The 27,681-nt window shown below is 42.7% G+C and overlaps 1 protein-coding gene and 1 long non-coding RNA gene across 2 annotated transcripts in view; both read left to right on the forward strand.

Moving 5' to 3' along the window:
- METAP2 (methionyl aminopeptidase 2) overlaps positions 1–27,681 on the forward strand; it is an 817,888-nt gene that overhangs the window by 760,244 nt on the left and 29,963 nt on the right. Inside the window, exons 2-4 of the mRNA XM_050747189.1 lie at positions 16,159–16,393; positions 18,110–18,217; positions 25,581–25,646. Of these exons, the coding sequence (XP_050603146.1) occupies positions 16,243–16,393; positions 18,110–18,217; positions 25,581–25,646 (325 nt within the window). The 5' untranslated portion in view covers positions 16,159–16,242. The remainder of the gene's footprint in view (positions 1–16,158; positions 16,394–18,109; positions 18,218–25,580; positions 25,647–27,681) is intronic.
- Positions 1–27,681, forward strand: part of LOC126930317 (uncharacterized) — a 590,715-nt gene that overhangs the window by 7,742 nt on the left and 555,292 nt on the right. The window lies entirely within an intron of this gene.

Here is a 27,681-nt window from a genome sequence, read left to right on the forward strand (position 1 = left end):
CCACAAGATGTGTCTGGAGTTGGTTCCTGCCAGTGGGTTCGTGGTCTTGCTGACTTCAAGAATGAAGCTGCAGACTTTTGCCGTGAGTGTTACAGCTCTTAAAGACGGCATGGACCCAAAGAGTGAGGGGTAGCAAGATTTATTGTGAAGAGCAAGAGGACAAAGCTTCCACAGCATGAATGGGGAACTGAGCAGATTGCCGCTGCTGGCTGGGGTGGCTGGCTTTTATTCCTTTATTTGTCCCCTCCCATGTTCCGTTTCTGTCCTATCAGAGTGCCCTTTTTTCAATCCTCCTCATAATTGGCCTCTTTTAGACTCCTGCTGATTGGTGCATTTTACAGAGTGCTGATTGGTGCATTTTAGAGAGCACTGATTGGTGCATTTTACAAACCTGTTGTAAGACAGGAAAGTTCTTGATTGGTGCATTTTACAAACCTGTTGTAAGACAGGAAAGTTCCTGATTGGTGCATTTTACAAACCTCTTGTAAGACAGGAAACTTCCCCAAGTCCCCACTTGGCCCAGGAAGTCCAGCTGGCCTCACCTCTCGCCTGGACCTTATTAAAATGATACTAAAGGATTTAAAAAAAAAAAAAATCAATCCACAATACATAAGATAGGAGCAGGGCTTCCAGGGACAAGAGTTATAAAAGTTCTGACTGAAATTTGATGAAGGAGAGAAAAGTCATGAAATAGTGTGGAGAAAGCACAGCCAAGAAGTCAGTAGAATAAGATGCTTTGAAAAGGGACTCAATTAGCCCTGCAAAACCTCTTGAGAAATTTAGGACTTGGAAACACTAAGCAAGCAAGAGAGTGGGACCTGGGGCTTAAAAAGGAAGAATTAACTTAAAGTTCGTATCAAGAATTAAGTCAACAAGTCTACTCTTACAAGTATAATGTCTGTAGTTTTGGTGTTTCTCCATCTTCTAGGAAAAAATACAACAACAACAACAACAAACTAAAAAAATAGTTATCTTCTAAGAAATTGAACACATGATCTGGAAGCATTATGGAAATTAGAAAGGAAGTTCACATTTAAGCACCAAGTCCTGTGTATTCTGGAGTTTGTATCACTTAGGATGACTTTATTTATAGGTATCAGAAATCTCTAATTCTAAAAATGTGGAGATGTGATACATTACATGTTTGAATGTAGAGTGACGAGGATTTTCTAATTCAATGGCTGAATGACACCATCAAGGGCCCAGCATCATTCCACCTCTCTGTCCTGTGCTCTTCATATCCCCAGGGATTATTCGTAGACTTGAAAACATCTACAGAAGAAAAGAAACTATATTTTCTTTTGTCTTTTTTTTTTTTTTAATTTAAAAACCTTTTTCCAGAAGTTCCCAATGGTTTTACTCCCTGTGTTTTGAGACAGGGCGTCTCGCTTTGTCACCCAGGCTGGAGTGCAGTGGTGCAATCTTGGCTCACTGAAACCTCTACCTCCTGAGTTCAAGTGATCGTCCCATCTCAGCCTCCTGAGTAGCTGGGATTACAGGTTTGTGCCACTACCCAGCTAACGTTTTAAGAATTTTTTGCAGAGCCTGTGTCTCGCTATATTGCCCAGGCTGGTCTCGAATGCCTGAGCTCAAGAGATCCTCTCACCTTAGCCTCCCAAAGTGCTGGGATTACAGGTGTAAGTCACCATACCTGGCCCTCCATGTTTCATTGACCAAAATTGCAACACAAGCCGATGCCTAAGCAAACCACTGGCAAGAGGAATTGGAATTCTCGTGTATTAGTTTAGCCAAATCAGGATTTACTCTTGAGTTAAGAACAGGTTCACCTAGCTAGGCAGAAAAGCGTGAACTCCTGAACCCAAAGAAGGATTATGTTAGCAAAGGAAAAACTAGAAATGAATTCTGGGTAAGTATCCAACAATGTCTATTTTCCAAAGTATATGGTCTACTTTTCATCCATTCACACTAAAGCAAACCTCCTAATTGACAAAGCTCTGCCTACAAATACTGAGTTCCCAGTCAGGTTTCTATTGCATCATTTAAAAATAAAAAACTGGGCTGGGCACAGTGACTCATGCTTGTAATCCCAGCACTTTGGGAGGCTGAAGTGGGGGCGGATCATTTGAGGTCAGGAGTTCGAGACCAGCCTGGCCAAGATGATGAAACCCTGTCTCTACTAAAAATACAAAAATTAGCCAGGCATGGTGGTGAGCACTTGTAATCCCAGCTACTCGGGAGGCTGAGGTGGGAGAAACACTTGAACCTGGGAGGCAGAGGTTGAAGTGAGCCGAGATCATGCCATTGCACTCCAGCCTGGGTGACAGAGTGAGACTTCATCTCAATAAATAAATAAATACAGATAAAAACTGGCAAGCAAAGCTCATCAGATGTTGACAGAAAGCCCGCAATGTGGAAGTACTTCCACTTTCAGCCTTGATGTAGGAAAAGGACTGATACTGGACAAGACTTCCCATTACACACAGCTGTCAAACTTGGAAAAAGAAATAAGTCCTTTTAGACATCGGTCAATAGGAAGCACAGAACTGTGATACCAGATGACAGGGAAATGATGCAAGATTCACAATCACTTCAGCACTTTGTGTGGAAACACTTTCCTGCATGGTGGTATCTCTGAGCTGAGGAGACATATCAGAGAGAAAGAAACTGCACAGAAAAGAAACTCCAGGCCAGGTGCAGTGGCTCAGACCTGTAATCCCAGCACTTTCTCAGGTCAAGGCAGGCACATTGCTTGAGGTCAGGCGTTTGAGACCAGCCTGACCAACATGGTAAAATCCCATCTCTACTAAAAATAGGAAAATTAGCCAGGTGTGGTAGCGTACACCTCTAATCCCAGCTACTCAGGAGGCTGAGGCAGAGAATTGCTTGAACCTGGGAGGTGGAGGTTGCAGTGAGCCATGGAGGTTGCAGTGTCACTACTGTACTCCAGTCTGGGTGACAGAATGAGACTCTGTCTCAAAAAAAAAAAAAAAAAAAAATAGCTGATTGCAGTGGCATGCGCCTATAATCCCAGCTACTCGGGAGGCCGAGGTGGGAGGATTGCTTTAGCCCAGGAGGCTTAGGCTGCAGTGAGCCAAGATTGCGCCATTGCACTACAGTGACAGAGTGAGTGATAGAGTGAGATTCTGTCTCAAAAAAAAAAAAAAAAAAAAAGAGAGAGAGAGAAGGAACTCCAGAAATATGCTCAGGGAAAGACTCCATGAGTCTAGGCAAAGTATTTTATCTAGCTCTAAGCTTTCTTTCGTGAACACTTGATATTAAATCCTACATGGCCCTGACCAATAAGGCCTTGAAAATTTGCAGAGGGCTGGGTGTGGTGACTCACGCCTGTAATCCCAGCACTTTGGGAGGCTGAGGCAGGAGGATCGCTTGAGGTCAGCAGTTAGAGACTAGCCTGGCCAACGTGGTGAAACCCTGTCTCTACTAAAAAATACTAAAATTAACTAGGTGTGGTGGCATGTGCCTGTAATCCTAGCTGCTTGGGAGGCTGAGGCATGAGGATTGCTTGAAACCAAGAGGTGGAGGCTGCAGTGAGCCAAGATGGTGCCACTGTACTTCAGCCTGGGTAACAGAACAAGAGCTTGTCTCAAAAAAAAAAAAAAAAAAAAGAAAAAGAAAGAAAACTTTCATGTGGGTAATGATACTCCTGATATCTTGGGCATAAGAATATTGCTTTGAACCATATATGTTTTTCCCAAAGCCTAAACCTCAAAACATGGACATCATGTAAAGGTTACGGGGAAGGTAAATTTCTACTATTAGGTATCTAACTTTATTCTAACTACAAAAGGAGATAAATTATAAGATTAATAAGTAATGTAGTTCTAGTTCTGCCACTTTGAATGGAAAACAAAAAAATAAGTAATTTAGGATGTTATTGGATACAACTATGATTGAGAAAGAAAGTGTATTTCAAGGAAGTAAAGGGAGACAAGCTTTGTATTTATTATTATTATTTGAGATGGAGTCTTGCTCTGTCACCCAGGCTAGAATGCAATGGCGCAACCTCAGCTCACTGCAACCTTCACCTCCCAGGTTCCAGCAAATCTCCTGCCTCAGCCTCCTGAGAATCTGGGATTACAGGTGCCCACCACCACGCTCAGCTATTTTTTGTATTTTTAGTAGAGACGGGGTTTCACCATGTTGGCCTGGCTGGTCTCGAACTCCTAACCTCAGGTGATCCACCCGCCTTGGCCTCTCAAAGTGCTGGGATTACAGGCGTGAGCCACTGTGCCAAGCCTAGGAAGAGAAGTTTTTTAAAGGAAAAATGAGGAGTATCACTGACTAAAGGATCAATAACGAGGGTGAAGCCAGTCAGAGTTTGGACAAGCAGTTGCTGGACAGGTGTCCTCACAGAAATGTTTTGTATTGCAAGATTGCTATGGCCTTTGTGCAAGGTTGTCATTTTTGCAGTCTCTTACTGTAATTCTTGTTATCAGACATTTGTGCATGAGAATCCTGCCTTCATGGCTTTCTGAGACTCTATTCGTCAGGGTTTTTTGTTTTTTTTTGTTTTTTTTTTTTTTTTTTTTTGAGACAAAGTCTTACTTTGTCACCAAGGCTGGAGTGCAGTGGCACAATCATAGCTCATAGCTCATTGACCTTTCACTTCCTAGGCTCAAGCCATCCTTCTCAGCCTCCCAAGTAGCTGGGACTATAGGCATGTGCCACCACGCCGGCTGTATATATTTGTATATATACAGGCTGTAAAATTTGTATATATTTATACAAATATAAATTTGTATTAAAAAATTTATACAAAATTTTTCTGTTTTGTATAAATAGGGTTTTACCATGCTGCCTAGGCTGGTCTTGAATCCTGGACTCAAACGATACGCCCGCCTTGGCCTCCCAAAGTGCTGGGATTACAGATGTGCACCACTATCCCCGGCCTTGTCAGGGTTTTTAACACAAGTGACTCCATTATGATTCTGACAACTTTCACACTTTGTCCCTTGAGTTGGTGTCTGGGAAAGTGCATCACAATCTTTCCTATGTAGTCTGTTTTGATGCCCCCTAACAAAATTGCTCCATCTGAAGTAAACAGTCTGTTGTGAGACTTTGTACTACTTGATCTTTCTACAACAGTTGACATAGCTGATCAAACTATTTCATGAAGCATTTTATCTCCTAACCTTCATGTGATTATTCTCTAAAGCATTTTCTCCTTCTTGTCTTACCATTCCTTTGTCATGTCCTTAACAGAAATTCCCACTCTCCCTACAAACAAACAAAATCCCCAAAACATGAGTGTCCTTGTGGGTTATGTTTTGATTTTGGTCCCTTTCCTGTCTTCCTGAATGACCTCGTTCATAGCCTCTGCCACATGGAGGGCCTAATTACTCCCGGGTCTGTATCTCTAGATGCACATTTCTAACTGACTACCCGATATCTTTGCCTGGGTGCCCTGCAGGCATCTCAAATTTAGAATGCCCAAAGCTTATCTTCCATTCCACTTCTTCCAAAACCTACCCCTCCCCTTTCATTCTCTATCTCAGGCAGTGGTATACCTCTCCACCCAGGAACCCAAGCCAGAAACCTGGGTCTCATCCTCAACTCCTCTCTCTCTCTGCTCAATGCACTATTAAGTTCTCTTAATACTACTTTAGAAATGTTTCTATGGAGGCCGGGTGCGGTGGCTCACTCCTGTAATCCCAGCACTTTGGGAGGCTGAGGCAAGTGGATCACTTGAAGTCAGGAATTCCAGACGAGCCTGGCCAACATGGTGAAACCCCATCTCTAGTAAAAATACAAAAATTAGCCAGGCGTGGTGGTGGGTGCCTGTAATCCCAGCTACTCGGCAGGCTGAGGCAGGAGAATCACTTGAACCCGGGAGGCAGAGGTTGTAGTGAGCCGAGATCGCAGCACTGCACTGCACACCGGCCTGGGCAACAGAGTGAGACTCCATCTCAAAAAAAAAAAAGGTTTCTTGCCTGTAGTCCCAGCTACTCAGGAGGCTGAGGCAGGGGAATTGCTTGAACCCAGGAGGCGGAGGTTGCAGTGAGCTGAGATTGTGCCACTGCACTCCAGCCTGGGTGACAGAGCAAGACTCTGTCTCAAAAAAAAAAAAAAAGAAAACAGTTTCTGTGATGCAACCTCTCCTCTTAGACCCCTAACCACAGCTTTTGCATAAGTTCCCATCAATATTGTTATCAGCAATAATTTGGCAGTTCTCTCATAACACTAGGCTCTCCCATCTCCAATTATTTATTTAGAATAGAGACCATCAGACTTAGGGATGTCACTATTAAGAAAGGTTTAAAAAGTGGTTTTGAGAACTAACACAGTGTTGCCTTTTAAAAAATGTTGTCAAGGCACTGAAAAACGGTGTCTATTCTCGCTGTCGTTTTATAATAATAATGTAAAATGACTGTTTAACTTCAAAAAATAAAAAGTACCATAATCGCAGAAGACAGTTCTTTAAATATATTTGGCTTTTTATTTTCTTTCTTTTATTTTTGAGACAGATTGCCTAGGCTGGAGTGTAATGGCATGATCATAGCTCACCGCAGCCTCTATCTCCTAGGCTCAAGTCATTCTCCTGGTTCAGCCTCCAGAGTAGCTGGGACTACAGGCACTCACCACTATGCCTAGTTAATTTCTTCTTCCCCTTCCCCTTCTTCTCCTCCTCCTCCTCCTCCTTCTTCTTCTTCTTTTTTTTTTTTTTAGTAGAGATGAGGTCTTGCTATGTTGCCCAGGCTGGGTTGGAACTCCTGAACTCAAGTGATCCTCCTGCCTCAGCCCCCCAAAGTTTTGACATTTGTCCTGCCACATCCTTGCCCTGAGTCTGAAGATCTTTTAGAACCCTTGAGAAATTCCTCAGCTGTCTGGGCACGATGGCTCACATCTGTAATCCCAGCTACTTGGGAGGCTGAGGCATGAGAATTGCTTGAACCTGGGAGGCAGAGGTTGCAGTTGAGTGAGATTGCACCACTGCACTCCAGCCTGGGTTGACAGTGTGAGACGCTGTCTCAAAAAAAAAGAAAAAAGAAAAATCCCTCATCTTTGTGATAGACTATTTTAGAATAGAAAAGAATTAATAAATGAGGAAAGTGTTAGCATCTTATTTTATTTATTTACACATCTGTCTCATTGAATTCTAAACTTTCTTGAGGGTACGGACTTCTATCTTATTCAGTTTTGTGTTTCTCACCAAGCAAAATTACTCCCAGTCTGCAATTCTCCTGCTTCAGCCTCCTGAGTAGCTGGGACTACAGGCAAAAAACATTTTTTGTTTTTGTTTGTTTGTTTGTTTGTTTTTTTGAGATAGAGTCTCTGTTGCCCAGGCTGGAGTGCAGTGGTGTGATGTTGGCTCACTGCAACCTCAATAAATGTTTACTGAATTGATTTGAAATTTCAACCGGGACAGTATAATTCAAAATCATTAAACTGTTGGTATCTGATAACCTGGCTTTGGATTCTGACTCCACTATTCACTTGCTGTACTACCTGGGGCAAGTTGCCTAAACTCTCTCTGTAATTTCCTCAACTCAAAAATGGATTAAATGAGATAATGAATATAATATGCTGGGTGCTTAAGTGCTATTTATATAGTGAGTATTTACTGAGCTCCTACTATGCCTTAGATTTTAGGCAGGTGCTGGTGATAGTGAAGAAAATATGCAGGAGCTGGGTGCAGTGGCTTATGCCTTTAATCCTAGTACTTGGAGGCCAAGGTGGGCAGATTGCTTGAGTTCAGGGGTTCAATACCAGCCTGGGCAAAGTGTTGAAACATCATCTCAAATACAGAAAAAAAAAAAAAAAAATTAGCCAGGTGTGGTGTCATGTACCTGCAGTCCTAGTACTCAGGAGGCTGAGGTGGAAATCACTTGAGCCTAGGAGGTTGAGGCTGCAGTGAGCTGTGATTGTACCACTACGCTGCAGCCTGGATGGTAGAGTGAGACCCCCTGTCTCACAAAAAAAAAAAAAAAAGAAAGAAAGAAAGAAAGAAAGAAAGAAAAGGAAAGAGAAATGTAATATGCAGGGCTCCTGGGGAGACAGCCATAAAACAAACAACCACATAAATAAATTCATTACACATTGTGATAAGTACCATGAAAAAAAGTTAAGAATTCAATGAAAGGTTGTGAGAGGAGGACCTGATTTAGAAAATTATGGAAGGATTCCCTGAAAAGGGGGCACTTAAGCTGAAACTTAAAGGATGGGGAGGTTCTCTATTTCCCCACTCCCCAACTCATTCCTCAACACTTTTTTTTTTTTTTTTTTTTGTGACAGAGTCTGCCTCTGTTGGCCAGGCTAGAGTGCTATGGCGCGATCCCTGCTCACTACAACCTCCGCCTCCTGGGTTCAAGCAATTCTGTGCCTCAGCCTCCCGAAGCTGAGATTACAGGCGCCCACCACCATGCCTGACTAATTTTTGTATTTTTAGTAGAGGCGGGGTTTCACCATGTTGGCCAGGCTGGTCTTGAACCCTTGACCTTGTGATCCACCTGCCTTGGCCTCCCAAAGTGCTGGGATTACAGGTGTGAGCCACCATGCCCACCCTCCTCAACACTCTTTAGTCTGGTTTCCATCTCTCTATCTAAATAGCTCTTGCTAAGGTCACCAATGGCATCCAAATTACTATGTACAACAATTACTATGTAATCATGCCCTCCTTCTTGAGAAGGTCTTCCCTTGGCTTCTCTAATAATAAATGCCTCCTGATCCCTTCCTTCCTCTCTGGTTACCTCGTCAGTCGTCTTTGAAGGTTCATCTGCCCCAGCTCATTCATTAAATGTTCCCCAAGGCTTGGTCTCAGGTTCACTTTTTTTCTGTCAATCTAAATAACAGAGAGAGTCTCTGTAAGAGAAAAACATATGTGGTAAATTATGTGCATATCCAGGGAGGTTTGAAGAAAGATAAAGATATTTAAAGGAAAAATGAGAAGGATAATTGTTTTGAGATAATTATCCTTGGCTACAAAGATCAATAACAAAAGTGATGCCAGTCCAAAGTCATACAGGCAGTTGCTGGGTAGATGTCCTTGTAGAAGTATCTTTTGTGTACAGTTGGGAGGGCCTTTATGCAAGGTTGTGGTGTTTGCAAAGTCTTTTGTGATAGTTTTTGTTATTAGGCATACAAGTGTGAGAACCCTCTTTCTATAGCCTTCCTCAGCTCTTTTTGTCTGAGTTGTTTTTTTTTTTTAACACTAGTGACTCCATTTTGATTTTGACAACTTACATACTTTTTACTCTCGACTTTGTGAAGGTTGCAGATGCCAAAATGAAATCGCTTTTGTCAGACGCAGACAAAATAGGGCCAGGAAGGTTGAAAGGAGAGGAGGCCTACGCTTACATGTCTAAGAATTGTTTCCAAGGACGTTCAAAAAGCTCTTTTGCATCTTTCAAGCATCTCCTGATTTGATAAGGTTTATCACTAGACTTTTTTTTTTTTTTTTTTTTTTTTTTTTGAGATGGGGTCTCATTCTGTCTCCCAGGCTGGAGTGCAGTGGAGTGATCTCAGCTCACTAGAGCTCCGCCTCCCAGGTTCATGCTGTTCTCCCACCTCAGCCTCCCAAGTAGCTGGGACTACAGGCACCTGCAACCACCTCCGGCTAATTTTTTTTTATTTTTATTAGAGATGGGGTTTCACCATGTTAGCCAGGATGGTCTCGATCTCCTGACCTTGTGATCCGCCCACCTTGGCCTCTCAAAGTGCTGGGATTACAGGCGTGAGCCAGGGCGCCCCGCCTATCACTAGACATTTTTTTTAGGACTGCTGTAATTCAGGTAAAATGTTCTCAGAACACTTACGCAGTAAGGCATCTCCACCAATGAACTGACAACTCTGGCTTTGAGCCTCTAGAAACAATGATCTGTTTCTAAGCAGTTTATATAAATTTCTTTTTTGTTAATAAAAGCTCCCCTTCCCTCACTGAGTGCACTGGAGGCTTGCCATTTCCAGCATTCTGGATTATAATCCTTATTTCTATTCTCAAATAAACCCAACAGGTTTAGAGATAATTTTCTCTTGCTTTTTTTTTTTTTTTTTTTGAGAGACAGTCCCACTCTGTCACCCAGGCTGGAGTGCAGTGGTGCGATCTCGGCCCTCTGCAATCTCTGCCTTATGGGTTCAAGCAATTCTCCTGCCTCAGCCTACCGAGTAGCTGGGGCTACAAGCACGTGCCACCATGTCCGACTAATTTTTGTATTTTTTTTTTTTTTTTGAGGCGGAGTCTCGCTCAGTCGCCCAGGCTGGAGTGCAGTGGTGCGGTCTCGGCTCACTGCAAGCTCCGCCTCCCGAGTTCACGCCATTCTCCTGCCTCAGCCTCCCAAGTAGCTGGGACTACAGGCACCCGCCACCACGCCCAGCTAATGTTTTGCATTTTTAGTAGAGACGGGGTTTCACCGTGTTAGCCAGGATGGTCTCGATCTCCTGACCTCGTGATCCACCCGCCTCGGCCTCCCAAAGTGCTGGGATTACAGGCGTGAGCCACCGCGCCCGGCCAATTTTTGTATTTTTAATAGAGACAGGGCTTCACCACGTTGGCCAGGCTAGTCTCGAACTCCTGACCTCAAATGATCCACCTGCCTTGGCCTCCCAAAGTGCTTACTAGGATTACAGGCATGAGCCACCGCACCTGGCCGTTTTTCCTTTTTTCTTTTTTTTTTTTTTTTTTTTTGAGACAAGGTCTCACTCTGTCATCGAGGCTGGAGTGCAGTGGTGATGAGACAGGATAGTTCCCTTGACCCCCTTGGTGGGTGGGAAGCGGAGTGGCTGGTTTCACTAAGCCCACTGCTGGCCACTCCTCATGGGAGGGAGTGTGCGAGGGAGCGAGTGTGGGAACCGGAGTGAACTAACGCTGGAACCAGCCAGTCACTCTTTTCTGGTGGGAGGAGGCTCTATGTGGGCCCTGCAGCAGCATTCAAGCATATTACAACCAATGCTCTTTCTGCTCTGCCGTCCAGGGATGGCCAAGTGCCAACCAGCTCAGTGGAGGGTCAGGGTGGCAGCCCCTGTGCTCTCAGGGGCTTCCTGATTCTTGTCTGGCGTCCAGGAAGAATCAGGTCCCATGAACCAGTTGAAAGGTAATGAATGCAGAAGACTTTATTGAGTGGTGGGTGGCTCTCAGCGGAAAGGGAGGCTGCAAAGGGATGGGAAGGTGATCTTTCCCTGAAGCCCACCCATCTCTGGCCAGGCCCCTCTCTGAAGCTGTACATCCAAAGTTAGCTGCATCTACTCTCTGACACTTAGTTGTTTCTTTTCTTGCCACTCAGCCGCTTGTGTTGCTTTGTCAGCTGAAGTCTTTTATGGGCACAGGATAGGGGTGGGGCAGGCCAAAAAAGCAACATTTGGGCAGAAAAATGGGGTCAGCTGTTTTCACTTAGGGCCATGGTTCCAGGCTGAAGGGTGGGGTTTAGCTGGGAGCCCAGCCCTTCTGTAACAGTGTGATCATAATTCATGGCAGCCTTGACTTCCCCGGGGTCAAGCAATCCTCCCACCTTAGCCTCCGAGTAGTTGGGACTACAGGCACATGCCACCACGCCCAGATAATTTTTTAATTCCTTGTAGAGAGGGGTCTTGCTTGGTAACCCAGGCTGGTCTCTGACTCCTGGCTTCAAGTGATCTTCCTAGGGTGCTGGGATTACAGGTGTCAGAAACCATGCCTAGCCTCTAGTGTCTTTTTTTTTAGGTTGACAATTTACATTGTCCAATAGTCACTCATGTAATTTTAAAATTTCTAGTAGCCACATTTTAAAAAGTAAAAAGAAACAGGTAACAATCAATCATAATGATGTTTTTATTTAACCCTATATAAAAATTATCATTTCAACAAGTAATAAATATAACATTATTGAGAGACTTTAGTATTTTTGTATTTAGTTTTTGTAATTCAGTGTGTATTCTAAATTATGGTATAACTCAATTTGGACTAGCAGCATTTTTTTTTTTTTTTTTTTTTTTTTTTTGAGACAGAGTCTTGCTCTGTCACCCAGGCTGGAGTGCAGTGGTGGGATCTTGGCTCACTACAACCTCTGCCTCCCAGGTTCGAGCAATTTTCCTCTCAGTCTTCCGAGTAGCTGGGATTACAGGTGCCCGCCACCATGCCCAGCTAAATTTTTTGTATTTTTAGTAGAGACAGGGTTTCACCATGTTAGACAGGATGGTCTCGATCTCCTAACCTCGTGATCCGCCTGCCTTGGCCTCTGAAAGTGCTGGGATTACAGGCGTGAGCCACGGGGCCCAGCCTCAACTATTCTTTTGATCTCCAGTTCCTTATAGTTATCCACCTTCTTCACAGCTCCAGTTTAATGCCCCAGACACCTCAGACTCAGCATGTCTCACATCTAACACATAATCTTCCCTTTCAAATCTGAAATGTTTTTCTATCGCTGTCATTGACATTACATTACCAGTCAATACAGTTTCACCAGCACACACCTAAGGCGCTTCCTTGGTATCTTCTCTCTCAAATCCCTTATACAATTCCTCACCAAGTCTTACCCATTTTATCTCCCATATATCTCTTAAATCTATTCATTTTTTTGGTCATACCCATCATCATTCCCTTTCAAGCCACTAAACTGATCTCCCTGCTTTCATTCTGGCCACCCATCCTCAACTCTACTCTGTACACTGCAGTCATGGTGATCTTTTTTTTTTTTTTTTTTTTTTTTTTTTGAGACGGAGTCTTGCTGTCACCCAGGCTGGAGCGCAGTGGTGTGATCTTGGCTCACTGCAAGCTCTGCCTCCCGGGTTCACGCCTTTCTCCTGCCTCAGCCTCCTGAGTAGCTGGGACTACAGGCGCCCACAACCACGTCCGGCTAATTTTTTTTATTTTTAGTAGAGACGGGAATTTCACCATGTTAGCCAGGATGGTCTCGATCTCCTAACCTCATGATCCGCCCCCCTTGGCCTCCCAAAGTGCTGGGATTACAGGCATGAGCCACTGCGCCCGGCCTATCATGATCTTTTCAAAATCTAATCATGTTAATTGCAAATCTCATCAGATCAGGTTAACTGTCTCCTCACCATTAAAATACTTAAGGGACCTGGACACGGTGGCTCATCCCTGTAATCCCAGCACTTTTGGAGGCTGAGGAGGGTGGATCACCTGAGGTCAAGAGTTCGAGACCAGCCTGGCCAACATAGTGAAACCCTGTCTCTACTAAAGATACAAAAATTAGCTGGGCCTGGTGGCGCGTGCCTGTAGACCCAACTACTCAGGAGGCTGAGGCGGGAGAATTGCTTGAATCCGGGAGGTGGAAGTTGCAGTGAGCGGAGATCATACCACTGCACTCCAGCCTGGGTGACAGAGCCAGACTCCATCTCAGAAAAAAATAAAAAATAAAAATAAAATACTTAAGATAAGTAGGTGGATCACCTGAGGTCAGGAGTTTGAGACCAGCCTGACCAACATGGTGAAACACTGTCTCTACCAAAAAATACAAAAATTAACTGGGTGTGGTGGCATGTGCCTGTAGTCCCAGCTACTTGGGAGACTGAGGTGGGATAACTGCTTGAACCCAGGAGGTAGAGGTTGCAGTGAGCCGATATCATGCCACTGCATTCCAGCCTGAGCAACAGAATGAGACCCTGTCTCAAAAATAAATAAAAAAGTAAAATAAAATACTTAAGAGATTTATATTGTTCTTAGGACAAAGTATAAAGCCCTTAGTATGATCTAAAAGGCTCTGTCAGCTCTCCTACCCTTTCCTTCCTCCAAGGCTCTTACCTTTCTAGTCCCATCTCATCACACTCACTCCCTTCTCCACCTTTTTGCATTCCAGCCATACTAAATGTTTTTTAGTTCTTTAAATGTGTTATACTCCCTAGTGTTTTACAGACGAGAAAACCAAGGTTCAAAGAGATGTGAGCTGTCCAGAGTCACAAAATTATAGCCAAATGACCATTCTAATATTAGAATCCATGTCTCCTCTTTAAACACAATTATTTTTTCTTTACCTTCCCTTTGCCAAGAATACTCTGCCAGGTGCAATGGCTCATGCCTGTAATCCCAACACTATGGGAGGTTGAGGCAGGTGGATCACCTGAGATCAGGCGTTTGAGACCAGCCTGGCCAACTTGGTGAAACCCTGTCTCTACAAAAATTAGCTGGGCGTGGTGGTGGGCACCTGTAATCCCAGCTATTCGGGAGGCTGAGGCAGGAGAATCTTGAACCTGGGAGGCGGAGGTTGCAGTGAGCTGAGATCAGGCCACTGCACTCCAGCCTGGCTGACAGAGTGAGACTCTTGTCTCCAAAAAAAAAAAAAAAAAAAAAAAAAAAATCTCTAAACCTTTCCTCTCCCCTTTGCCTATTTATCCTTCAGATCTCAGCCTAATTGCTACTTCCTCAGGAAACCCTGCCGGGCCATCCTACCTAGGCAAGTCCCTTTGTAATATGCTCTCATAGCAGCAGTTGTAAATTTGCTTTTATTGGCATCATTGCTTGATGTCTATTTTTGTTAACTGGCTTTATGATGACAAGGATCATCTCTGTTTTTGCTCTCTAAATATTGCCAGATCTGGATTTATAATAGGCATTCAACAAATGGATGGATGAGAGAATGAGTGAATATGTCAGCCAAGCAAAGAGCAGCCCAGACAAAAGTAACAGTGAGTTTGAAATGCTCCAAGGTCAGAAAGAGCTTTGAGAGCTGGAGCTATAATAGTAAGAGAGTGGAGACACTGGATAAGTAGGTATGGCTGGATCTTGCTGGGCATTTTAACGGATTTTGGACACATGGCAGCTACTTCTATTTTTATTGCTGTGGTATTATGTTTGGTTTACCAACTTTTTATTTTTATTTTGTTTTATTATTTTTTTTGAGACGGAGTCTTGCTTTGCCGCCCAGGCTGGAGTGCAGTGGCACAATCTTGGCTCACTGCAACCTCTCCCTGGGTTCAGGCGATTCTCCTGCCTCAGCCTCCCTAGTAGCTGGGACTACAGGCGCTTGCCACCACGCCTGGCTAATTTTTGTATTTTTAGTAGAGAAGGGGTTTCACCATATTGGCCAGACTGGTCTCGAACTCCTGACTGCCTCGGCCTCCCAAAGTGCTGGGATTACAGGCGTGAGCCACAGGGCCTGGCCGGTTTACCAACTTTTACATTGCTAGCAATCAAGTAGGGAAAACAATTTAAAATCTAAATAGGGATAGATTTAGAGAGATAAATAAAGATATGCACAAGAATAAGAGCAGCAGTTTTTATTAGTATTATTGGATAGGTGCTGCCTGAACCTTTAAGACAGAGAATGTAAATTTATGCAGCTGCGGTCAGAGCCTGTGTGAGGTTTACTGTAAACCCATTGGCAAGAAGGCTCTTAAAGACATTTTTGATGCCCATGAAGCTTGGTGCCTAGTTTAAAACTAATGAAAACACCTAAACTCTCTAGGTGGACAAAGCCATATTCAGGAGAAATTGAGGAGTTGGTGCAGGCAGCCAATCACAGTCCACTTACGCCACAAACTAAATCTCAAACTACGGTTTGAACATGAGGCTCAAAACATAAGAATTAAAGAAATGGGCAAAATTCAATTAGTTTCTGGTGAAACGTCCTAAATCCAAAAGAAAGGTGACCGGAAACAGAGAAAATGGAGTGTGATCTTTTGCATTAATGAGAGATACCGTGTCCCCGTGTGTCAGAACCTGTCATTCTTGTCCTGAATTGGAAAGTGAGCGGAGTGTGACGGGATCCCATCCATCTTGAACCGTCCGGGGTTGAGTAGTACAAGAAACTAACACGGAACTCCAGCTTCCAAAATTCTCTCCAGTGCCTACAGAGCCTCCCGGAGAGCTGTGATTGGGAATGTCAACGCAGATTTGATTAAATCTTAGATTTAAGAGATATGTGGAGTCAAGACAATAGGAAAGTGTACAAGTGAACACATTTCTTAGCCCGTTTCCCCACTGCCTGTGTGATTTATAAAAACGCAAATATAAAATATTTCCGTTCCAGCAGAGACGCCGCTTGCTCCTGCGGGTTGCCCCCCTCCACAGGCATCTCCAGCTGACTCTAGAGCTCAAGCTCCCCTTTAAACTTCACCCTGCGCAAGCGGATTTGCACCGGGAATGCCCGAGGCACCGGACGAAGCAGTCGGGTCTGGCCCCAGTCAACTCCCGCCAGGAGGGGCTCCAAGCCGAGACTCCAGCACGCCCGGCCCGAAGCTAGCTCGACACCCTCAGCTGAGTCGTCCGCCGTCCCAGCATTCCCTGCGACCTTACCATCGAGAGCCGCTTCCGGCGTGGTTGGTGTAGGCGGTGGAGAAGGAGCGGGCCCTCGCCGCTCTGTCTCATTCCCTCGCGCTCTCTCGGGCAACATGGCGGGTGTGGAAGAGGCAGCGGCCTCCGGGAGCCACCTGAATGGCGACCTGGATCCAGACGACAGGGAAGAAGGAGCTGCCTCTACGGCTGAGGAAGCAGCCAAGAAAAAAAGACGAAAGAAGAAGAAGAGCAAAGGGGCTTCTGCAGGTAAAGAGAGTTTTATGTTTTCCCAGTCCCCTCCGGGAATGGCTGAACGGTTTGGCTCAGGCCCGTTGAGGGGGCCGGGACGGGGCTCCGGAGCCCCAGACTAGACTGATTCTTAGGCCTGACAGAGTGGCAAAGCCGGGCTGTAGATTCCCAGTCTGAGAAGAGGCGTCGTCTCCTCCTGTGGGAGTAGAGGGCTGGTGGGGGAGAAAAAAGTGCCTGAGGTTGGCGTGTGGTACCTCTGGGGTCGCTGGGCCTGAGCCCCCTGTATTACCAGAACTCAGCTCCCACGCATATCGTGGCACGGTCTTGAGATTGTGTACAGAGCACAGCCCTACCATCTTTTGCGCGATTTGGCCGCCGCCTCAAAAATCCAATTCTGACCCGTATTGCCGCGTCTTTGCTGGTTTGCTGGAGCAAGCTAGGACATATTTTCTTTGGGGGTGGGGGTGGGGTGGGCAAATAAAATGGAGAGCACACCTCCCCCCACTATCCCGGTTCACGTTGAGGTGGTTGTTGCAGCCTGCACTTTTGGGGTGTGTGTACATCTGTGTATGCCCGCGCACTCGTGTCATTAATCGCAGAATTTGTGGTGGTGATACGAATTTTCACGTACCTAATCCCATAGCATCGCCAACCTTTAGGGCCTTGAGACCTGAATTTAGATGCCACTTGCAGGCAGTGCAGATAGGATATTCTGTGGCTCAGAATGGAACTTCTCAGGTCTTAACCTCTAAATCCACTGGTAAGGCAAGGAGAACTGCTGAGAGTTTACAGTTGGATAATATGAGCTAGGAACTTAAATGTTTTCAGAAGTCTGTTTTTGCTGCACAAGTTCCTTCACCTTAATAAAAATTATTTTTACTTGTTTCTAATTAAAATCCCCAGAGAAACAGAAAAATGGAGAAGTCGGAGGCGATTAAGATGGAATTGAGAGAGGTCAAAGAGAGCTAATCTTCATCTTTCTGAAATTTTGATTAGATGGGAATGGAAGGAGAGAGTTGTAGCATTGCTGGAACTCTTCCAGAGCAAAATTTATTACTCTGGTGGCTGTTCCTGGATTTCGAGTGAAATTCAAACACTGCTTTTCGTCTCGTAGGGTGTTCAGCTGACTGATCCTAATGTATTTTTAACAGTTGTATTTCTTAATATGAATTCTCTCCAATAGCCAGATGTCACTTCATTTCGTGCTACCTGATACTATTACTGTTAATACATGTAACATATTGCTCCTATAGGTAGGTTATAATCACTTCCAGAGCAGGGGCCTGGTCTTGTGCTTAGATATTTGAGCATTTTACTTTTTTAGTAATGGACTATCTTTGCCTATTTATTTTGACTTCACCCAGCCCATCGTGATATTCTTCTTCATGAAACCAGGCTGCTATTATCTATTTGGTATTTAAGTATTTGTTGAGTCTAATAGCTGACCACTATTACAAGTTAAACTACTTGAGGATAGAGACCAGTTCACACTTTTGTTTATCTTTTAGCTGCTAGTGTGTGTAATGGATATTTTGTTGAGTAAATTAATGAACGGATAGTACTGTGTACGTATGGAAGATTTTTGTCATTAAACGAATTCTGTTATGTTCACAATAATGTTTCTGTTTTTGTTTCCTGAGGAAAGGATTTGTAAGTTTTCCAAGATCATTAGAGCATATTCTGGTGGGAAAGTGTCTGTATTAGATTCGATTTCTGCTATTTTATTTTGATCAGCAGGGGAACAGGAACCTGATAAAGAATCAGGAGCCTCAGTGGATGAAGTAGCAAGACAGTTGGAAAGACAAGCATTGGAAGATAAAGAAAGAGATGAAGATGATGACGGTAAATGGTTAATTTGATCTTTGGTTAGAAAAGCTAGAAAATGTAGCTGGATGTGGTGGTTGACACCTGTAATCCCAGCATTTTGGGAGGTCGAGGTGGGCGGATTACCTGAGGTCAGTAGTTCAAGACCAGCCTGGCCAACATGGTGAAAATCCCGTCTCTTCTAAAAATACAAAAAAAAATTTAGCCAGGCGTGGTGACACACACCTGTAATCCCAGCTACTTGGGAAGCTGAGGGAGGAGAATTGCTTGAGCCCGGGAGATGGAGGTTGCAGTGAGCTGAGATTGCACCACTGCACTCCAGCCTGGCCAACAGAGTGAGACTGTCTCAAAAAAAAAAAAAGAAAAGAAAAGCTAGAAAATGTGATATTCCTTCATCAAAATTTACCCATATAGTCTTTTCTCTATATCACTTGTTAGAGCCTCAGTTAATGTCACAGATTAAAAAGGAAAAGGTGTTTATTAATAAGTCTTGAAAAAGTTCAGTGTGTTAATTAGCTGTTAGGATAGGATAGATCTCAAGTTTTAAAAATATACTTGGTAGAAGGCAAAGTAGTGAGTATTAGTAAGATTGAGGGATTATTTAACTAATAGTTATTGAAGAATTACTATGTACTAAATACTTTCCTAGGTTCTATTCACATACATTCACATTTTAACCTCACAAAATCAAGCAAAGTAACCTACTTGTGCTTATATATTCATTTTGTTTTTTAGTAATGAACTATCTTTTCCTATTTATTTTGACTTTACCCAGCCTCTCATGGCTTTACCCAGCCATCTCATTTTACAGATAGGGAAGGGGTAGTTACATGATTTACCCAAAGTGACACAGCTACTATGCGTAGAATAGAGCCAGAATTTCAAACCTAGTGCCTGACTGCACGTTTGTTCCTTTTACTCTCTCTCTGTCTCTTTTTTTTTTTTTCTTTTTGAGACTTAGTCTCGCTCTGTCACACAGGCTGGAGCGCAGTGGTGTGATCTCAGATCACTGCAACCTCCCAGGCTCAACCTGCCTCAGCCTCCCAAGTAGCTGGGATTACAGATGTCTGCCACCATGCCCAGCTAATTTTTTTGTATCTTTAGCAGAAATGGGGTTTTACCATGTTAACCAGGTTGGTCTCGAACTCCTGATCTCAAGTAATCTGCCCACCTCGGCCTCCCAAAGTGGTGGGATTACAGGCCTAAGCCACTGTGTCCAGCCTGTTCCTTTTACTCTCTATACCAAAATTACCTGTTTTCATTTGCAAAGGATCATATAGGAGTGCACTAAGTTTTATTGTAAATTCCTTGACCCTAACTCCTTGTGGGTGTTTGGGTACAATAAAATTTTTTTTAAGACAGCAGCTGCTAATTGATGTTATCAGTAAAACAGTGGAGGAAGAGACAGTTAAGAAAACTTACTTTTTTCCACCCTCTTTTGGCAGAGGAAAAATGGGGCTTTTCCATTCTTTTTATTTGTAGTTGCCTACTGCTGAGAACATCTGCTCCACCTCAAGCACCACCAGCCTGGGGTTAGGTCTTTAACCGTTAGTTGGGGCTGTACTTTAATTATTGTGTTAGGGTAATGTAGAGTAGTTGTTTTCCTTTAGAGTGATGTGTTCTCTGCCTTCAAGAAGCTTATAGTGAACATTTGGTGGAAAAAAGTGCCAAGATTCAAGGGAATTATTAGCTTTTCCTCTTCCTTAAACCTCCATTCTACATTGGCTTATGCTTTAGATTATGAACTTATTTTGAGCTCTTCACAAGAAAATGTTTTGTAAATTCAAGGCAATATAATAGGTTGCTATAGACCCACTATGTATACAATATCATAATGCTTCCTGGGCCTATAAGGCTAGTTAAAAAATACTAGCTGGGTGTGATGGTTTATGCCTGTAATCCAGACAAGCCTGGGCAACATAGGGATACCCCATTTCTAACCACCCCCCACCCCCCACCCCGCCCCCCCCCCCAAAAAAAATCACAGTGCTAATCTTGAAGTGTATCTTGTTCTGTTACATCTCTACAAAGTTGCCTGTCAGGTTGGAAATCTTCAATGTGTTAAAGAGGATTTTAGGAGTATTTGTAGTTATTTCAGTAATCAGAGTCAGTCTATACTACTTACCTGTTGTTAGGTCTTTGAGGGAATTGGAAGGTAGTGTTTCAAAGTCTTTCTCGTAATGGAAAACGAGACCAAGTGCATTAGCTCTTGCCTGTAATCCCAGCACTTTGGGGGGCCAAGGTGGGTGGATCACCTGAGGTCAGTAATTCAAGACCAGCCTTACCAACATGGTGAAACCCTGTCTCTACTACAAATACAAAAATTAGCCGGGTGTGGTGGTGGGTGCCTGTAATCCCAGCTAGTCGGGAGGCTGAGGCGGGAGAATCGCTTGAACCTGGGAGGTGGAGGTTGCTGCCAGTGGAGATTGCGCCATTGCACTTCAGCCTGGGCAACAAGAGTGAAACTATGTCTCAAAAAATAAGAAAAAAAGAAAACTAAGGATATGGTAGACAGACAAAACCTAGAGGTGAGAGGGTATTTGGGTACCTGTAATAAAATTTATTGAAATTTGGTGGTATAATTGTGGGCTGAATGCTGAAGGAAGGCTCATTGGAAGGAATAAAACTGGAGTAAAACCAAATAAAAAACTATTTTGGGTTGGGGTAATGTTAAGAAAGCATTTGAAGCATTGTGATAATACAAGCTTGCCATATGAGGTGATTGACTGAGGGAGCCTTGGAGGTTTTTTGTTTTGTTTTGTTTTTTGAGACGGAGTCTTGCTCTGTTGCCCAGGCTGGAGTGCAGTGGCGTGATCTCGACTCACTGCAAGCTCCGCCTCCCGGGTTCACCCCATTCTCCTGCCTCAGCCTCCCGAGTAGCTGGGACTACAGGCGCCTGCCACCACGCCCGGCTAATTTTTTGTATTTTTAGTAGAGATGGGGTTTCACCATGTTAGCCAGGATGGATGGTCTTGGTCTCCTGACCTCGTGATCCGCCCACCTCGGCCTCCCAAAGTGCTGGGATTACAGGCGAGAGCCACCGCGCCCAGCCACCTTGGAGGATTTTTAAGAAATGTTATGAGCCAAGCACAGTGGCTGGTGCCTATAATCCCAGCTACTTGGGAGGCTGGGATGGGAGGATCTTTGAGTATGGGGGCTTCAATGTGCTACGAAAACACCTGTGACTGGCCACGGCACTCCAACCTGGGTAACATAGTGAGACCCTGTCTCTTAACAAAAAAGAATGTTATGAAATAATAATTTAGGCTTTATTGATATACAGGGTTGTTTAGGAGAAGGAAGTGTGTAGGAAAGGCAAGGAGGAGATCATTTTGGAGGCCTCTTAGAAATAGCCCAGGCATATGGTAATGAAGATGTAAACTGGTAGTCATAAATAGGCGTGGAGAGGATGGATCCATTGAACCGTACTGTGGAAGCAGAATTCAAAAGACTTGGAGACTTGCATTCTGGGAGCAGGAGTAAGGCAACTGTGGACTCTGGGAGTTTGAGCTTGGATGGCAGAATGTTGGTGCTGTTGGCTGAAATAGTGAAGTTGGGAAAGAGCCAGTTAGACATTGGGGGAGAGATTTGCAGGCAGAGGGTACTAAGTTTAATTTTAGATGTGCTGAATTGGAAACTGGGGTATTGGTATAAAAAGTTGACCCTGTGGGCATCTGACAATGTGCTGGAGGTAATTCATTCAATACATTTTGAGTCCGGCTCATTAACATATAATTTCCCTAAAATAATAGTCACTTTTTTTTTTTTTATTTTTGAGATAGAGTCTCACTCTGTTGTCCAGGCTGCAGTGCAGTAGCACAATCTCAGCTCACTGCAACCTCTGCCTTCTGGGTTCCAGCAATTCTCTTGCCTCAGCCTCCCAAGTAGCTGGGATTACAGGTGCTCGCCACCAGTCCCGGCTAATTTTTGTATTTTTAGTAGAGACAGGGTTTCACCATGTTGGCCAGGCAGGTCTCGAGCTCCTGGCCTCGAGTGATCCACCCGCCTCAGCCTCCCAAAGTGCTGTGATAACAGCACTTTGTCACCCTTTTTAAGTGTATAGTTTGGCGAGTTTTGACAAAGTATGCAGTTGTGTAACTACTACCACAACCTAAAATACAGACCATTTCCATGTAACATTTCCATCTCCAGAAAAAAGTTGTGTCTCTTGTAGTTGGTTTTCTTGCACTATACCTAGCCCTTGGCAATCACTGATACGTTTTCTGATCCTAGTTTTGGACTTTCCTGGAGTATCCTATAAATGGAATTATTTGGTATGTAGTTTTTTGTGTTTGGCTTGTTTTACATAGCATAGTACTTTTGACAGTCATTGAGTTGTGCATATATCAATAGCACATTCGTTTTTATTGCTGAGTGGTATTCCTGATATGTTTACCCTTTTACATTGAACAATATTTGGGGTGTTTACAGTTTTGGTCTATTGTGAATGAAGTTACTATGAACATTTGCATATGAGTCTATGTGTAGATATGTTTTCATTTCTCTTGGGTAATTAGGACTGGGTTGCCTGTCATGGTAAGTATGTGTTTGAACTCATAAGAAGCTGTCTGGTTTCCAAAGTGGCTGTGCTGTTTTGCATTCCTCTCAGCAGTGGTTGAGAGTTTCAGGTTGTTTGTATCCTTGTAAGGACTTGGTATGTGTCTGTTTTAAAATTTTAGTCTTTGTTAACGGGTATGTAGTGCTTTGTCATTGTGGTTTTAATTTGCACTTCCCTAATGATACTGAGCATCTTTTCATGTTTTTATTTGCTCTTTCCTTTATCTTTGGTAAAGTGTTTGTTCACGTCTTTTGTCCATGTTTTATTGGGTTATTTGTCATCCTATTGAATTGTAATAGTTCATTGTATATTCTGGGTGCAAGTTCTTTATCAGATAATATGTTTTACAGATATTTCTATGGGATGGCTGTTCACCTGGTTAATGGTATTGCTTATAGGACAGTTTTAATTTTCTGTTTTTTAAATTTATGGGTAGTGCTTTTTGTGTCCTGTCTAAAAAGTTAAGTCATTGCTGTCTCTAAGGTCACAAAGATGTTCTGCGTTCTCTCCAAGAAGTTTTACAAATTTTTAGCTGGTACGTTTAGGTCTATGGTTCATTTAGAGTTAATGTTTCTAGATAGTGCAAGGCAAAGCTTAAAAGCTTGAGACTTTTTTTTTTTTTTTTTTTTGTAGTATGGATTTCCAGTTGTCATTCAACAGATATGAATTGATTTGGGCATAGTAGTAATACAAATAAACATACACAGCCTCTGCTGGCTGGGCCTGGTGGCTCATGCCTGTAATCTCAGCACTTTGGGAGGCTGAAATGCGATTCGAGACCAGTCTGGGCAACTTAGTGAGACCTTGTCTCTGCAAAAGATTAAAAAACATGAGCCGGGTATAGTGGTGCGTGCCTGTAGTCTCAGCTATTCAGGAGGCTGAGGTGGGAGGATTTCCTGAGTCTGGGAGATTGAGGCTGCAGTGGGCTGTGATCCTGCCACTGCACTCCAGCTTGGGCAATAGAGGGAGACCCTGTCACAGAAAAACAAAAAAAACCAACCATCTCTGCTTATGAAGAATATGCTGGGATACTATGAAGAAAAGACATGTAAAAGCACAAATTGCAACATGGTATAATGGTTGGAACTATAAACATGTACAGATTAATATTCAGATCCTGGCTCTTCTGCCGTCCTGGCACAAAGGTCTATAAATGGTGGCTGTTTTTCTGTACTGAATACAGACATTGGACATTAAATAAGGTAATTAGCCTCAAAAGGATGGAAGTATCCACGAAGGACCTTTTTGTTCCATTTTAAAGATGAAGAAACCAGGGTAGAGAGAGACTAAATAACTTGCCTAAGGTCACACAGATGGAAAGATTTTTTTAGTGTGTGTTTAATATTGGTTATGTATCTTGAAGTGTTTGTTTTAGGTTGTGCTACATACACTAGTATAGTGCTACATACACTAGTCACAACCTAAAACAAATACTTCAAGATACATAACCAATTTTAGTCTGGAAAAAACTACTGTTTCTCTAGAACAGAAACTATCTTATTTTTCTGTCCCTATTGCCTGGCACTTAAGAACCCAACAAACACTTAATAGAATGAAGAAGGTTACTGTTAACATTATAGTGCATGATATGTGAATTATATTATAATTTTTGTTTTTGTTTTTTTTTTGGTGCTTTTTGTTAGGTTTTTGGATCTAAAAATCCATAATGAGTAAGTCAGCAATATTTGTGTTTTGGGTTTGTTGTTGTTAGGTTACAAGATTTCCCTCCCGTCACCCAGGCTGGCATGCAGTGGCTGGATCTCAGCTCACTGCAGCCTTGACTTCCCTGGCTCAGGTGATCCTCCCACATCTCAGCTTTTCAAGTAGCTGGGACTATGGGTGCATACCACCACACCTGGATAATTTTTTTGTACTTTAGTAGAGACAGGGTTTCACCATGTTGTCCAGACTGGTCTCAAACTCCTGGGCTCAAGTGATCCACCTACCTCAGCCTCCCAAAGTGCTAGGATTACAGGTGTGAACCCCTGTACCTAATCTAATATTTGTATTTCTGCTGTTCTCTTCTGCTTGCTAGGTTTCTGATAATTTCATAAGATTGAACATAAGAAATTGTGATTTAGAGGCTGGGTATGGTGACTCATGCCTATAATCCCAGGACTTGGGAGGCCAAGGCTGGCGAATCACTTGAGGTCAGGAGTTCAAGACCAGCCTGGTCAACATGGCAAAACTCCATCTCTACTAAAAAAATACAAAAAACTAGCCAGGCATGGTGGCATGTACCTGTAATCCCAGATACTTGGGAGGCTGAGACACGAGAATCACTCAAACCTGGGAGGCGGAGGTTGCAGTGAGCTGAGATTGTGCCATTGCACTCCAGCCTGGGCAACAGAGCTACACCCTGTCTCAAAAAAAAAAAAAAAAAAAAAAAAGAAAAGAAAAGAAAGAAAAGAAAAGAAATGGCAATTTTGTAAGTCAAAAATGGTCAAGTATTGGCATTTTCATATAGTTCAACCCGCGTAAGTCCTAGATCACGTTACCTCCCACTTGCTAAACTATTGCTTCCTGTTTCTAAATTTTTTAGAGATGGAGTCTCACTATGTTGCCCAAGCTGGATTCCAACTCCTGGGCTCAAGTGATCCTCCCACCTCAGCTTCCCTAGCAGCTAGGACTATAGGCATGTGCCACCACACCTGGCAGCTGCTTCCTATGTCTTATTTCAGTGAAAGAATAAATGTAAACAAGATAAAATAAACTAATGTTTATTCATTTATTGAATAGAACAAATACTTGTCTTCTTGTACTTTCTTTGCCCTTCTGCTTATGAGGTTTAAATGAACACATACTTGAAATGTCTTTTCTTAGATGGAGATGGCGATGGAGATGGAGCAACTGGAAAGAAGAAGAAAAAGAAGAAGAAGAAGAGAGGACGTTAGTGTCTTAAGTTAATGTTAATTGATATATTAGAAGTAGTTATTCGGCCGGGCGCGGTGGCTCACACCTGTAATCCCAGCTACTCGGGAGGCTGAGGCAGGAGAATCGCTGGAACCCAAGAGGCGGAGGTTGCAGTAAGCTGAGATCATGCCACTGCGCTGCAGCCTGAGCAACAGAGTGAGACTCTGTCTCAAAAAAAAAAAGAAGTGGTTATTCACTGACAGGTTTGAAGAGTAGGTTTGAAGTTTCTTAAGGTCCTAAGATATGTTAGGGAAATAAACTTAGGCTTAATAGAAGCAGAATTTAGTGAAACTAGTAATTATTTAGAAAATAACTGGTTTGACAATCCTGTATTTTCTTTAGCTATTAACTCAGCTAAGGGATATCAATATGAATTGGTTGCATTTTACTGCAAGTTAGGGATGAGTTTCTAAAAGTTTTGTGATTTAAAACTTGTATAATTTAAAGAAAAATTCTGTCAAGAATGGCCAAAGTGGTGCCACTGTGGTGATAGGGTAAATGTTGTTTGTAATTTACCTTCCAGTTTTTAAATTATGAGATTCTTGATGAGTATTTAATGAGGAGTCCCATTATTTAAAATGTGTGCGTATGGTGAGACTTTATTATTAACAATAATTTTTATATTGTACTATCAGATTTGTATAAAATATCCTACTTGTTTTGAGTTTCTGTAAGTGCCACAACCAAACATCATCGGGGCCTGAAAATACATTAGGGAGACTAAAGGGAGATTTCATAGTGTTGAGGAAGAAAGGTTGGGTTGAGAATGACAACATGTAAGTTTTAATCTTGGATGCCATTTGGGCTGTTGTAGACCACTGAATGTCTGGTTATGCCTTCCTTTAAAATTTTTCAGGCTAAAATTTTATGAATCAGAATTTTGGGGGCTTGATGGTGATTCCCCTGGTCTCCAGGTGGAGGTGGGATAGCCTTCTTTGCGTTCAGGCATCCAGCATTACTAGATCCTTCTACTCTAAGAAGAGGATGTCAACTATTCTTGTAGCCTGTGAGTGCCCATGAGTCTGTATTTGATGAGCACAGGGTAATTGCATTCCAGGAATCTTCCAGGGGCTGTAATGTCCGATTCTTTTCATTAAAAAAAATTATTAAAAGTTTGGCTATGAGAAATAGTATTACCTGAGAATGAATTAAGAGATACCTATTTCTTAAAAAAAAAAAAAAAAAAGAGATACTTATTTCTCCAAATACTCTAAAATTGCACCCTTCTGAAGGCAGACCAGCAGGTAGGAGTGTTGTTAGAAGACTGTTTTATATTTGCCCTTGATAGAATTCTTCTGACAGATGTTTAAGTATGATGCCATTAACCTTTGTTGTGCTTCCTCTGAGGATGTTGCTGAATGTACTATTCGTTATATTTCTTTATGATGTACTTTTTTTTTTCTGCTTAGTATCAAGGATAATTGTGTTTTTTTCTGAGTATCAGTCTGTTTCATCTCAGAACCACTGTGGCCTGTGCAAATAATATATATATATTTTTTAATGTTGGCTACTAAAGGGCTTAGAGCCAAATTTGTGGTTTTTATATTGGCCTCATTTCAGGTACTATTTTATGTTCTTGTTTTGGTTTTTACTAATTTACTTTGAATGTCTCTTATTTGTTTATTTTTTATATCCTGGTAGACTTCTTGAATCATTTCTGGAACAAGCCAAATAGTATAATCATGGGCAGTTCACTGCCCTCATTTTCCTCATCTATAGAGTGGGAAAATTATAAATGATAGTTAATGATAACTATAGTACAGGTTATTACAGATAATTCATAGTTTTATATAATGACTTGGATGTAATACATTATAATTTTCAAAGGTTATCCAGGATTTCATCTGATTGTTCATTTTGTAGATGAAGAAACTGAGGATTCGTACTATTTAGCCATTTGTTCAAGTCACAGCTAATAAGTGGTAAAGACTAGACTTTAACTTTGATATTCTGATTACAAATTGTATATTTTTTCTCTAATGATCTTTTTAAGTCCCTTACCATGTAATTT

This window comes from Macaca thibetana, chromosome 11 (genome assembly GCF_024542745.1).
Source record: "Macaca thibetana thibetana isolate TM-01 chromosome 11, ASM2454274v1, whole genome shotgun sequence".
NCBI classification, from domain to species: Eukaryota; Metazoa; Chordata; class Mammalia; order Primates; family Cercopithecidae; genus Macaca; species Macaca thibetana.